Source organism: Sorex araneus, chromosome 4, assembly GCF_027595985.1.
Source record: "Sorex araneus isolate mSorAra2 chromosome 4, mSorAra2.pri, whole genome shotgun sequence".
NCBI lineage: Eukaryota > Metazoa > Chordata > Mammalia > Eulipotyphla > Soricidae > Sorex > Sorex araneus.
This window is the reverse complement of record NC_073305.1, coordinates 136,142,749-136,157,652: the sequence shown is the minus strand read 5'-3', so window position 1 is coordinate 136,157,652 and position 14,904 is coordinate 136,142,749. Positions and strand designations below refer to the sequence as shown.

The window sequence follows — 14,904 nt, the reverse complement described above, 5'->3', positions numbered from 1 at the left end:
AGAGCCTGGCAAGCTACCTGTGGCTTATTCGATATGCCAAAAACAGTAACAAGTCTCACAATGGAGACATTACTGGTGCCTGCTCAAGCAAATTGATGAACAGTGGGATGACAGTGCTACAGTGCATATGGGGTCAATGTTGTGGGCATCAAAGAATAAGTAATAAATCTGTCTGGGGCGAGGGAGAGCAGAATTTAGTAACGATTCAAAAAAGAGATTGATGCTGTAATCTACTATTGGATAAGAAAGGGAAAATCATTCTAAACAAACCAAGAAAAAATAGGAATGTGAAACATCAAGGCACATTCACAGTGATTAGAACATATGGTTAGGAAAATAAAACGAGACTAGAACTAAGAGAGGAACTAAATCCTGAAGAACTTTCTCTATCATTAGATTTTATTCTAGTAAGATACCTTTGAATGGTTTGCTTTGAGGCCGGAGCGATAGGACAGTGGGTAGGGCGTTTGCCTTGTACACGGTTGACCCGGTTCAATCCCCAGTATCCCATATGGTCCCCTGAGCACCACCAGGAGTGATTCCTGAGTGCAGAGACAGGAGTAACACCTGAGTACTCCTAGGTGTGACCCAAAAAGCCAAAAAATTTAAAAATAAACAAATGGTTTGCTTTGGGGTGAAAATGGCAGTATCAGATTTAAAAGTAATATTAATGGTGTGGTATGATAGATTGGTTGGAGAGATGATGCAGATGGAATGGCATGGGGAAACTAACACTAAAGACAGAAAATCTAATCCAGCCAATTGACAGAGGACCAGAGTTTGACTTATAGCAAAGGTTACAATAGAATATAAAAGTTAGACCACGAGATATTAATGACATAGAATTAGGAAGGCTTGCGCTCCTATTATGCATAAAGAGGAACTGTTTTAGTGGGCTAGAATCAAGACCATGCCATATTTTAAGAGGAAATAGAATGAGTTTAGAATTGGACATAATTTGACAGCTCTTTAGGAACTATCAAGTACAGATGCCAGGAAGCATTACTGTATATGCATTTACAGCTTGGGAGAGAAATTTGAGTTTTAGTTAAGAATGTTTGAATTAAACAAAGGCCCAAAGGCAACAGAAACTGAGATCTGGTCTTAACTGAAAGCTTACCTTGAAGCTGGGGGTGAGATGGGTGGGGAGCACTAGAACAGTGGTGAAGGGAAACTTACTCTGATGGAGGGTGTGATGATGGAATGGTTTATGCATGAAACCCTGCCATTCTCCGTACTGTAAATCATTGTAGCTGAAATAAAATTTTAATAACAAAATAATTTTTTAATTTTTAGAAGCACTTTAGCTCAGAACTGTACTTGTAAACTACACAGTAAATGCAAATAAAATATATCTAAGAGAAAGTAGTAACAGGTGGCAAGTAGAGGCTCATCAGGACATCAAAGTGCAAGTGAAGACAACATAGAAAAGCCACAGGAGCTGTGTCAGTCTACAAAGCACCCAAAATACTGAAAGATAATTTTTTTTTAATGTCAGTGTATTGAGATCCCTTAAGGTTCTGAGTGATTGTATAAATTAGGAAATAAGATCCATCCTGTTACTTGCAAAGTAATACATTTGTACTCCTCTAAAACATAAACTTAGTGTTGGGAAGCAATCATACAAGATAATAGAGCCAGCTAAAAGGAGCAGGGATGGCTGTCCTTCTACTTGTGTTCAAACTAAAGAAGGTCATAGACATATATGGATTAGGATCATTAAGTCCAGAGAACTTGACTCTTAATAACATTTATGCACCAAATGAATGGGACAACAAAGCTTCCAAAGAAATCATTGACTGAACTGAAGTTATACACTGATGGCAACACATTAGTGATGGCAGATGTTATACCCCAATCCCATCACTAGACAGATCAACCAGACAAAAATCAGTTAAAGAAATAAGATTTCTAAATGAAGAATTGGAAGATATCGATATAATAAACATGCATAAAATCTTCTGCTTTCCAGAAACTGGATGCATATTCTTTTTTTTTTTTAATTTTTATTTTATTGAATCACCATGAAAAAAGTTACAAAGCTTTCAGGTTTAAGTCTCAGTCATATAATGATCAAACCCTCATCCTTTCACCAGTGCACATGTTCCACCACCAAGAACCCCAATATACCTTCCTCCCACACCCACCCCCCCACCTGAATGGCTAATGATCTTCACTTTATTCTCTCTATACTTTGAATACATTCAATATTTCAACAGAGAACTCACTATTATTATTTGGAATTTTCCCGCAACAATCAAACCTGCTGAAAAGGCATCATTTGATAATTTGTTTTCCATTGCTGAGAATGAAGATTATATGAGCTTGTGCGGCCACAACAGCAGCCACGTGGTTTTGGATTTTTGATATTTTAGCTCAGTTCACAGCCTAGATTTATTTCTATAAGAAGCCATTGGGTGCCAAAATAGGTTAGTAGACCTCCCGGATCATAGTCTTTAAGGAACAGAGGGGCTGTTTCATGTGCAGCTTGCTCTGATCGCATCTGGGCAGAGAGCGTGCCAGTAACACCCCCATTCCATGATTTCCTGCAGGCCTCATCACTGCAAACTCATCCCTCTGGGTTGTGAGTTCTAGAAAATGGCGGACGCCACGTGGGCGCCTCTGCTGCTGCTGCCGCCGCAGCTGCCATCTTCCCTGCAGAAAGGGTTGAGAGAGAAAATCCTTTCCCCTCCCCCGGCAGCTTGGAGTTGTAGCTCAGTTCACAGTCTAGATGCATTTCTATAAGAAGCCGCTGGGTGCCAAAATGGGTTAGTAGACTGACTTCCCAGATCATAGTCTTTAAGGAGCAGAGGCTGGATGCATATTCTCCAGAGCACCTGGGACATCTTCTAGGAGAGACCACACTATACGAGTGATCATAACGTTATCAAAGTAGAAATCATTTCAAGTCTCTTTTTAAGCCATAGTGCCATGAAAGTAGAAATTAACCATAGGAGAAAGCCAAGAAACAAACATTTTAAGATTAAACAATGTACTGTTGGGGGCTGGAGAGATAGCACAGCGGGTAGGGCGTTTGCCTTGCACGCGGCCGACCCGAGTTCAAATCCCAGCATCCCAGCATGGTCCCTTGAGCGCAGCCAGGGGTAATTCCTGAGTGCAGAGCCAGGAGTGACCCTTTGCATCGCCAGGTGTGACCCAAAAAGCAAAAAAAAAAAATTAAAATAAAAAATAAACAATGTACTGTTGAATAACTTTTTTAAGGGATTAAAAATAAAAATATTCCTCAAAATTAACGAGAAGGAAAACACAAAGTATCATGACCTGTAAAACACAACAAAAGCAGAACTAAGAGGGATGCTTATTGCAGTACAAACTTATAGCATGGCAGGGGGAGGAGGGGAGCTTAAATAACGCGAACACATCTTGAGAAGCTAAATAAAAGAATAGCAAATGAAATCTCAAGAGAAAATAGAGGAAAGTCTTTAAAAAATCAGTTTTAAAAAATTTTTTAAAAGTTTTTAAAAAATCAGAAATTAATATTAGATCAAGAAAACAGCTTTAAGGATTAGAAATACCAGGAATTGGTTTTTTAAAAGACTGAAGAAGATTGACAAAAAACCAAAAAGATTGACAAGCCCTTTGCTAGGTCATGAAAAAGAAAGAGAAATCCCTAATAAACTGTATCAAAGCCAAAAGGTGAAAAATTACAACAAATACCTCGGAAATAAAAATAAATAGAGTTTACTATCAACAACCCTATGCCATCAAGAAGAAAAAACAGAAGACATGGGTGAATTTTTCAGGGAGAAAAAGAAATGGACCAATTACAAATAAGTAAATGAAAACCATAACCAAAAATTTTCCCCAAAACAAAACTCCAGGCTCAGGTGTGTTCACTAGTCCATTCTACCAAAAATTCAAAGAAACATACCAGTACTGCTTAAGCTCTTTCAGAATATTGATAAAACAATCCCTTTCTAACCAATTATATAAAGTCAAAATTACCCTAATACCAGAAGCAGAGATATTATTAAAAAAAACTACAGGCCAATATCTTAATCAACATATGAGTGAAGATCCTTAACAAAATCTCAGTGAGACAAATTCAGCAACAGATCAAAAGGATTTTCATGATCAAGTGGCATGTATTTCAAAGACTCAAGTGTTTCATTTTAAATCAAGTATTGTGATTTACTATGTCAACAGAAGGGAAGATAAAAATCAAAGTCCTGTCAGTAGAGACAGAGAAAACTTTCAACAAGATTCAATACCATTCCTGAGAAAAACTTGTAACAAAGTAGATAAAAATAAGTGCAGATTCTTCGTTTTAGACCTTCTTTGCCCTTAATTTCAGTTAGCTACTTTATAAAATTTTATGTAGGTTTATCACTGCAAGCAAGAAGTTAGCTTTTTGTGCTGCCTGCAAGGGGAATGGTGTAAGATGCGTCATCAGTCACCAACTGACTGAATGGTGCTGTGAGGACCTGTGCTATTACTTAATGATAGAGCACTTACCTTGCATGTGGGAGTTTCTGGGTTTGATTCCTGGTACCATGTGGTCCTTAGGAACCATTAATTGTGGCCCCTAAAAACAAAAAAGGTGTGGTTAGTCTCAGATCATGATTGCTATCTCTTAATAACATAGTAGATTGATATCTCTTAATAACATAGTAATCTGTGTAGTGAAGTACCAGCAGAGAGGTTTCTATTTATGTGCTCATACAGTGGGGAAAAAAAATCTGAAACATACTGTTGGGTGATGGTATTATTTAATTGACCTACTTGGACTATTTGGTGTCTGAGCTATTGAAAGCCTGATCTATTTAATGTTTGAATGTAGAGTTGGAAATCCTTATTAGTTCCATCTTTCTCCTTTTTTCTTCCTCCCATCTGAGTGTTCAGGGGCATCTCCTAGCCAGGGATTGTTCCTGGCAGTGCTCAGAAAACCGTACAGTGCTGGGGAACCTGGGCCACTTGCAGACCAAGTATGCACTGAGTTCTCTGTCCTCTTTGACTTCTTTTGAGAGGACCAACTCTTTAGAACAAAACTAATGTGATGATAGTTGTGATTTTAACCTTGAAGCAGCTGACTCAGAGTAAGTTAATTTTATGGTTTTGTATAATGTTTATGTTCTAGTAATTAAAGTTGAAAGAAGACTACCAAATCAGCTTTTACTCATTTAGTCATTGAACATGATTTTCTTATTTTGCAATGCCAGAGATTGGGTGAGGGCCTCACCGCAAGCAAGGCATGCACTCTGTCACTGAACAGCATCACTGGCCCCAGCATTTTCATTCTTAGATACTGGCAAATATTTTGTTATTAATTGTGGAAGATAAGATCTCACGCTCTTGCTTAAAATCAAGTATTATTGTTTGTTTTGATTTATTTCCAACAGGTGAACCGAAGCAAAGATCTTCTCAAGATGCCATTGGTGAAAAGAAACATTGATCCCAGGCACTTGTGCCACACAGCACTGCCTAGAGGCATTAAGAATGAACTGGAATGTGTGACTAATATTTCCTTGGCAAATATAATTAGACAGTTAAGTAGCCTAAGTAAGTATTTTTCTATCAATTAAAAATGTTACTCATGAAACAATGTTATGTTATAGAGATGTTCTTGTGAACATTTGGGGGGGGGGTATTGTTGGAAAGGTTTCTCGGTTTTCCTGAAAATGTAATTATGTAAAATTAACGTTAGAATCATTTTTTCATTTTTTGAATATTTTTCCAAGGGAAATGAGGATAGAAACTTTAGAATCAGAGTCACATAGTAAGAATTACTGACATAATTTTTAAGCTATGAATTGATCTAGCTCAGCGGAAGGACTAGAATTGTACTTTTGTTTGCTTATTATCATTATCTAACTTTTCTGAGGCTTCCACTGTTTGTGATTTAGGATGCTATGATCTTGATATGCATTTCATTAGTTTGGGGGAAAATTTTATATTATCTAAAAATGAAAGTTCTGGGGTAGTTACAGTGTAGTCAGATGAGTTGTTTATAACACCATTTCTCAGCCAGTGGACATGTGGTTCCTCTCTGGGACCGCATGATTGTATAAGAGGGGTTACAAGTGAAAATTGCATCAATGGTGGGTTCTCAAACTTTGTATGGGGGAAACATGAGCACAAAAATGTATAAATCTGTAACTGTACCCTCACGGTGACTCACTAATTAAAAATAAATAAATTATAAAAAAAATAAATAAAGAAGCAAGTCAAATAAAAAAAAAAGAAAGAAAATCGCATCAATGGGTGTGAGGCACAGTATAAACCAAGGAGGTCAACAGAGGGATGATAAGAAGGAAACAAAGGTGGAAGGGGTCACTGTTAGAAAAAAGGTAAAGTAAGGTATTGGTTTAGATATATTCTTGTAATGCTAGATTTATCTCTAACCCATATCCATTCACATAGATATTTTCTATAGGCAGAATTCTGTCATCTTTTCCTTTTAGCTTTTGTGGAATTTTTGTTTGTTTTTTGGGTCACACCCTGTGATTCTCATGTCAGTGCTCTGCTCATTTCTCGAGGAACTTAGAGAACCATATGGATAGAGGGGTTATTGAACCCTGGTCTTCTGCGTGTAAGGCAAGCGCCCTACCTAACTGTACTAGTGCTCTGGCCCTCTGTTTGTTTAAGTAATTGAGCATTATAACTTCTCATGTTAAGGGCTTTGTAAGTGTTAAGTGAAATTAAGAAAAGATTACAGTGAAAGCCTTTTCTCGTTCAACTTTGGCTTAGGTTGCTTTTTTTTTCCCCCTTCCCATCAACCTTAGAGTTATTTGCACTAGCATAAATAAAGGTTGTTGAAATGAATGTGGTATTGGAGGACTTGCTGTACCTTGCACTACAAAAAGAGAACTTTGGGGAACAGGAGAGATAGTACAGGGGGTAGGGTGCTTGCCTAGCCTGAGGCTGACCCAGGTTTGGTCCCCAGTACTCCATACGATCTCGGAACCCACTTGGAATGATACCTGTGTCCAGAGCAAGGAGTAAGCCCCAAGCAAGCATAGCTGAGTGTTCCTCCTCCTGCCCCTCCAAAAAGATAGAGAATTTGCTAACCTGTTTCAAATGAAAGCATTTGAACAGCATATCTAGCGCATAAAAAGTTACCTTTAAATATTCTTGGAGACAGCATAAAAATTTCTATGTTGCCTTTGATACAAATAAAAGGGCTGTTTATTTTAAATTGAATCACTAGCATATTGCTCACTTGTTTTTTTTTTTTTTACTTTTAAAATGGAGGTGTGACAGCATAATTAGGATTCAGATGCTTCTGATTAGAAATCAAAGTCTATACACATACTTTATAAGCATTTAACAGACCAGGATTTAACAGTAGCATACCACTTTGGAATTAAGCTCTGCTTCAGCTTTCCTTCCCACTTGACCTCAGAGAATCTAGAATTAAATTTGAAGGGCTTGTTAAGTAGCCAGAATATATAAACTTATTTACTATAGACCATGTATATAAAATTCCCAATTCGTTTTTTATTTTCTGTTACTATTTCCAGTATGCCTCTTTCTTGGATACCTTACTTTTGATAGTTCTCACAGGTTTGTTGATCTGGTTTCCAAACCTTCCTGCTTCAGATCATTAAAAGAGAAGTGGTATGGAAGAGATAATAAAAGCAGAAATGTTGAAGCAAACCTGAAGAGGTAGTTTATAGCAAAGGAAAAAGTGATTTAAGGAAAGAAGCAACATCTCTGAAGAGAAGCTATTTAATGTAAAACAAATGCTCTTACACATTTCAAATTCTTTCTAGACTGGGACATTGATTTTCATAATGCATGACTTAGTCCTCAAGAAAAAATTAAATTACGCATAATTTTACTATCTACTTAAGACACTGAAACTTGGAATTGATTGTATGTTTCCATCTAAATAGTTAACATTGTGATTTATGCACTAAATAAACTGAATGAATTTGAAAACCTGGCTGTTCAACATGTTTCTGAGTAATTGGGATTTTCATGTTGGCACTGTGATTTGTACCAAGAAGTATTAGAGAACACAGCAGTGAAGGACACAGAAAACCATAGGCCTCAGCATGGGTTGGGACTGGATGTCATACTGACCCTGTCCTCACTAAAATGTACAATCCCACTCAATTTTAATAGTAGAACATAACTGACAAGCAAAAATCAAAGAAAAAATAACAGCATTCAGTCCAGTCTTAAATAACTGAAAACCTAGAATTTCCAGCTTATATAAATTTCTTTTGCTGTAGCAAATTTCTTCATTTTAATGTTCTTATCAAGAGTTATTATATTTCTGAGGTCTCTTTTACCATTCTTCTGTCCCCTAAAAGCAGTCAGTTCATGCCATGACAAACTGATAGAATCTTGTTGTAGAATTTTGTCAGGGGCTAGAAAGAGAGTACAGTGGGCAGGGTACTTGCCTTGCACACGGCTGATATAGTTTGATTCCTGGCACCGCATATGGTGCCCTGAGCCCCTACCAAGAGTGATCCCTGGGCCCAGAGTCAGGAGTAAGCCCTGAATCCAAAAACTAAAAGAAAAAGAAAATCTGACAGATAACAAAATTGATTGGTAGGAGAATGACTAATTAGACCAATTAATACAAATGGACAGATAACACTGATTTTCTTGCTGTGATAAAATTACATAGTTTTTATTTTAAAAGTATGTATCACTTTTTGTTGAAGAATAGAATACTCTTGAAAATCTGAAGTGAAATACTCAAACCATTCTGAATAGCATGAGCATTTGTACAATTAAAAGTGATTTTTAGATTACAGGAATTGACAGATTAAGGACATAAAAAATAAAGTTATTAGGGGAGGCTTATTTAATGAAACTAGTTTTTAAAAAAATAATAATTTGGAAAATAGAGTGAGGAAAGTAAAGTATTTCAACTTGGATTAAGAATTAGATAAATGAGGCCAGGGAGGTAATTTACAGGGATAGAGCATATGCCTTGCATGCTGGAGCACTGGGTTCAATTCCTAGCGATACCTGATGCATCTGGGAGTGACCACTGAGCACTGCTGGGTCTAACCCCTAAAAAAGGAAGAAAAGGAAAGAAGTCAATGAATAGAGATGAAACTTTTTATATAAGGGGGATTAGAGGAACAAGTGATATTATATAAAAATGTAAAGCTTAAATAAGACAGGCTATTAAATGAGCAGATTTAGGTTTATTTAATACTATAATTAAGCAACATTGTTATAGGTAGAAACTAGTAAATCTGTATGGTTAGATGAAATTTATAAATAGATATGCACAGTTTTATATTGCAAACTTTGTTGCTTTCATCTCTCTTTGGGAAGGAGGGGTAGATTTGAAAAATTTGAAAGGATGTGAAAAGAACAGATGGGGGTGTTTATTTTATCCACTGAAGTACTTTGGCGCTTAAGCTTGTGGCAGGGGAACACATTTCTTTTTTTAAAACTGTTAAAAAAAGAAAAACCTCTAGGCCCTCTCTCCAGAAAAAAACATGCATATAATTTTAAGTGTTATTACAAACTATTTAAGGATCCCTATATGGATTAGCTCTTTCAGGAAAGAAACTGTCTCTTCCATCTCTTCATTGCTAATGTTTATACCTGTAGTATTTATCAAGTGCTCCCCTTACCTGCTAGAAAAGCTGTCTCTGGAACTGTCTGGAGGCATCATCCCACACCCCAAAGCTAGGTGCTGCTTGCTCTCTACTCTGTAGCTCTTTTTTTTTTTTTTCTTTTTGGGTCACGCCCAGCGATGCTCAGGGGTTACTCCTGGCTTTGCACTCAGGAATTGCTCCTGGCAGTGCTTGGGGGACCATATGGGATGCTGGGGATTGAACCCAGGTCGGCTGAGTGCAAGGTCAACGCCCTACCCGCTGTGCTATTGCTCCGGCCCCTACTCTGTAGCTCTTACCTCATATTGGAGTTAAGAAAGATTTATTGTTGAGGTCCTGTCTGCATCAAAAACTCTACTTTTTTGTTTTGTTTTGGTTTTCTTTTTTCTTTCCTTTTTTTTTTTTTTTTTTGATTTTTTGCCTTTTGGTCACACCTGGCGATGTCACTTAGGGGTCACTCATGGCTCTGCACTTAGGAATTACTCCTGGTGGTGCTCAGGGGACCATATGGGATGCTGGGAATTGAATCTGGGTTGGCCGCGTGCAAGGCAAATGCCCTACCCACTGTGCTGTCGCTACAGCCCCTCTACCGATTTATTTTGTTCACTGTCTTCTTTAACTCAAAAGTTCTCTTGAGGAGCTGAGATAAAACTTGGTGGTGGCAGAGATAAAACTTGGGGCAAGGGGGCAAGGGGGTCTTACACCTGCAACGCGTGTTCGCCAGCCCTTTGTGCTTTCTCACTGGCCCGCTCTTTTTTATTATTATTTTAGTTTTAGGTTTCTGGGCTCTAACCAGCTGTGGGCTGCTCCTGGCTATATTCTTGGGGATTTGCTCCAGTGGTGCTTGGGAAAGCATGCTGTGCCAGTGTCTGGACCTGGGCCCTCTGCATGCAGGGCATGCCTTCCACCCGTGACACGCTCTCTAGTCTCCAGTTGTTTTTATATCTCTCAGTTCTGTACCACATAAGACATTTTCAGTCAGTTTCATTTAGAGAACAAGTATGAATCTGTCTATATATAAAACTACCCCCTTTTCTTTAAGTATATTGTACATATTACAGTATATTTTGTAATTACAGATTACAATTAAACTTTTAGTTTTCCCTAAAGAGTATAAATTCTTCTATGATAGGACTTTTTATTTTTTTTAACTCTTTGTTGTCTTCTGTAGGTTATATGCCTATCTGGCACAGGATGGACCTTCAGTAAATATCTGTTGGGTTAACATATTAAAGTGCTTTGATGCTGGGTTTAGGGGGTAATGGACCAGAGGGCTGAAGAACAGGCTTTGCACGTGGTAGGCACTACTCAGCCCTCCAAGTACTGCTGAGAGCAACACCAAAAATAATTCAGCGACTGACCCCTGTTTGATCCCCGCTGCCCCTGTGGTCTCCTGAGCCTGCTGGGGGGATTATTTGAGGACAGTGATAGGAGAAAAACCTGAGAACAGCTGAGTATGGCCCATAAAATAAAAAGAAGAAAGATGTAATGCTTAGTCATTATGTCATAGTAAGCTCTTGACAGTTATCCTAAGCAGTATATTTGAATCTAGAATGCCTTAATTAGGAAACCACTAATAGTTGTGTTATTCAAAGATACTTATTGTTAGTCTTGATAGTATCTATTTATATATTACTAATATACCTGAATTTTTTTTTAGGTTGTGTAAAACTCCCTACCTTATCAATAATAATGGGCTGGGGTGATAGTATAGAAAGTATCGTGCTTGCCTTGCACACTGTCAACCTGGGTTCGATCCCTGGCACCAAGTACGGTCCCCCAAGCCCCTCCGGGAGTGATCCCTGAACCAGGAATAAGCCCTGAGCACCACTGGTTATGACCCATCCCCAAAATTGATGACTATTTGATGTTGATGATGATGATACAAGATTTTCTATTTCTCTCCTTTCATAACAAGATTTTTTGTTTTGTTTTGTTTTGTTTTGTTTTGTTTTGTTTTTGGGTCACACCCGGCGATGCACAGGGGTTACTCCTGGCTCATGCACTCAGGAATTACTCCTGGCTGTGCTCGGGGGACATATGGGATGCTGGGATTTGAACCTGGGTCGGCTGTGTGCAAGGCAAACACCCTACTCGCTATGCTATTACTCCAGTCCCAGTCAGAACAAGATTATTTTGGCTTTTTATTTTCAGTGAATAGAAATTAACATGACTAGGAAAATTTAATGATTTTAAATTTATGATGAAATTTCAAGTAACTGGACTAAGATAAATCTCTCAAATAATTGGACTAAGATAAATCTCTCACAAATAATTAGAACTTGTGTTTTGGGCATTTGTCAGAAAGGTACATTACTCGCTAGTGGAAACCAAGGACTCTCCAAATTGCCTAAAATCATGTTCTAGTGTTAGTATTCATTAATATGGATTTGGCATATTATTTTTACCTGATTTTTACCTCATAATTTAATCTCCCCAAAATGAGTAAGTTTAGCTATTGAGCTAAAATAGAGTATCATTATTTTAGACACATCACCTAACTGGAAGCTGTAGAGCTTCCAGTTTAAAACCTGGTTTCCCAGAGTTTGTTTTTTTTTTTTTGCACTCTCATGATTGGATTACTTTAGCCCATCATTAAATGCTTGATCTAGTGTAATCTAGTTCCAAAGTATCATCAGAACAACACTTTTAAATCTTAAATTGTTTGATATTTATCTCTGATTACAATAAATGTTGTGGTATTTGTTTTGATTTTGTTTAGGTAAATATGCTGAAGATATATTTGGAGAATTATTCAATGAAGCACATAGTTTTTCCTTCAGAGTTAACTCGTTACAAGAACGTGTGGATCGTTTATCCGTTAGTGTTACACAACTTGATCCTAAAGAAGAAGAATGTAAGTTTATTCATATTTCATTTTCTTTCATGTGTATTTTAGGTGAAATGAGTGCTGTATTTAAGAACAGTGTTAAACACAAATCTGTTAAAGTCTTTTCCCCCATGACCTTAGGGAACATGTTGTAATAGATAAATAAAAAAATCTGTAATTGTCATTAGAATGACACTCATCTTTCTTCTGTTTTCTTCTTTTTTTTTTAACCACTTATTTTTGTATACTAAAGAGCTCATGTGAATTTGCGGAATAAAAAAATTTTAGCTAGACTTTTCTATTACCTGTTTTTTCTTTTTTCTTTTATAACTTATTGGCATGGAAAGTATTTGAGGGGCTGGAAAGATAGTACAGTGGGTAGGGTGCTTGCCTTGCACATGAGTGACGTGGGACTAACATGGGTTCAATCCCTGGCATACCATTATGGTTCCTTGTTCCTGCCAGGCACTCCTGAGTACATAGCCCGGATTAAACCCTGAGCTTTGACAGGTGTGACCCAAAAACAAAAGATTTGAGAGGCCAGAGAGATAGTATAGTGGGTCATTTGCTTGCCTTGCATGCAGCTAACTAGGGCTTGATTCCCAGCATCCTGTATGGTCCCCTGAGACCACTGCCAAAAGTGACCTCTGAGTGCAGCTCCAGGAGTAAGCTCCGAGCATTGCCAGTTGTGGCCTCCAACAACAACAAAAATGATTTGAAAATTAACCTGAAATTCTTGGTTTGATTCTCTTATGTGATTTCTATTAATAATGCTTTTGTGTGTGCCTATTACTAAATTGCTAAAAATTAGATCTAATTATCTGACTCTTTAAGTGAATATTTTTTAAAAAGTAATCACAATGCTAGAAAGAGTTTAGTTGCTTAACTTGCATGCAAGTGACTCTGTTTGATCCTTGGTACCAAATCTAGTCCTCCATACAGTGCCACTCTAGAACATGAAACCAGAAATAATCCCTGAGCACCACCTCTCTGTTCCAAATGCCTACCTTCCTCCCTATTTTTTCTTTTTTCAAATGCAGCTGGCTAATATGTAGAATAAAAACTTTTTATTCGGGTTTTCAAACCAGCATTACCAGTTTTTTATCACATACTCTAGGCCAAAATAATGGTAGAAATATTTTGGTAAAATATTTCATACCTTGGTAATAGAATGCATTGAATGCTGATATTTCTAAAAGTCCTCTTCCGGGCCTGGAGTGATAGCACAGCGGGTAGGGCGTTTGCCTTGCACGCGGCCGACCCGGGTTCGAATCCCAGCATCCCATATAGTCCCCTGAGCACCACCAGGGGTAATTCCTGAGTGCATGAGCCAGGAATGTTCCCTGTGCATTGCCAGGTGTGACCCAAAAAGCAAAAAAAATAAAAAATAAAAAAATAAAAGTCCTCTTCCTAGTTCTTATTTTGTTTTTTAACAAAAAAAAAAATAGAACTACTAAAAACAGTTTACTCTAGAAGATTATTTATTTGAAGCTCTTACAACTGTTTCTTCTAAATATTTTCTGTTAGACATTCTTGGTATAAATACAAGCTATCGAATAGATCTAAACTTGAACAATAAACACATAGAAAAAGCAAATAAGATACAGTATAATCACGTAATGGTTAAATCAATCTCTCTTAAAGCAACCTAATTAGTATCTTAAGAAAAGAAGTGGGTACAAGCTGTCCTAAGTTTTTAGTGCTTGCAAAAATATGAACTTATAGGTATGGGTGTGATTAAAGTTAGAAAAACATGGGGCTGGAGTGATAGCACAGCAGGTAGGGCGCTTGCCTTGCACGCGGCCGACCCGGGTTCGAATCCCAGCATCCCATATGGTCCCCTGAGCACCGCCAGGGGTAGGTAATTCCTGAGTGCATGAGCCAGGAATGACCCCTGTGCATTGCCGGGTGTAACCCAAAAAGCAAAAAAATAATAATAATAAAAAATAAAGTTAGAAAAACAATAGTACTTTCTAAAAAATAATCTTACTGAGATAAGTCCGATTCATATACCTTACAATGTAAATAAGTTTTTAGTATGCTCATAGTTTACAACAAGTCCCACAAGTTTAGAATATTTTTTATCTGAATGTTCTAAAAAGAAACTTACCATTAGCAATCACTCCCTAGTTCTTCTTTCCCCCAACCTCTTGCAGTCACTAACCTACGTTTTGTTTCTGACTTAGCATATTCTGGACATTTAATATGAATGTTGTCATACAATATTAGTCTTTTGTGACCAACTTCTTTCACTTAGCATAATGTTTTCAATACTGCCTCATATATTTCTCTTACCTCAATGATTAATGATGTCATGGCTTTATATAAGCTAGGAACAGGTCACCTAAAATGAAGGAGTAAGAACAAGATTTAAAAACCAGGGTGTTAGAGGCCAGAGAGATAATGTAGCATGTAGGGCACTTACCTTGCCTGTGGCCAGCCCAGTTTTGATTCCCAGCACCATATATGCTTTCCCAAGTATTGACAAGAGTATCCCTGAACATGAAACCAGGAGTAAATCCGAGC

General features: G+C 37.5%; 1 protein-coding gene across 5 annotated transcripts in view; it reads left to right on the top strand.

Moving 5' to 3' along the window:
* The window catches only part of WASF1 (WASP family member 1), a 51,154-nt gene that overhangs the window by 23,176 nt on the left and 13,074 nt on the right, over positions 1-14,904 (top strand). For all 5 annotated transcript variants that reach the window (XM_055137127.1, XM_055137125.1, XM_055137128.1 and 2 more), the window contains exons 2-3: positions 5,361-5,520; positions 12,271-12,405. In XM_055137127.1, coding sequence (XP_054993102.1) covers positions 5,388-5,520; positions 12,271-12,405 — 268 coding nt within the window. In that variant the 5' untranslated portion in view covers positions 5,361-5,387. The remainder of the gene's footprint in view (positions 1-5,360; positions 5,521-12,270; positions 12,406-14,904) is intronic.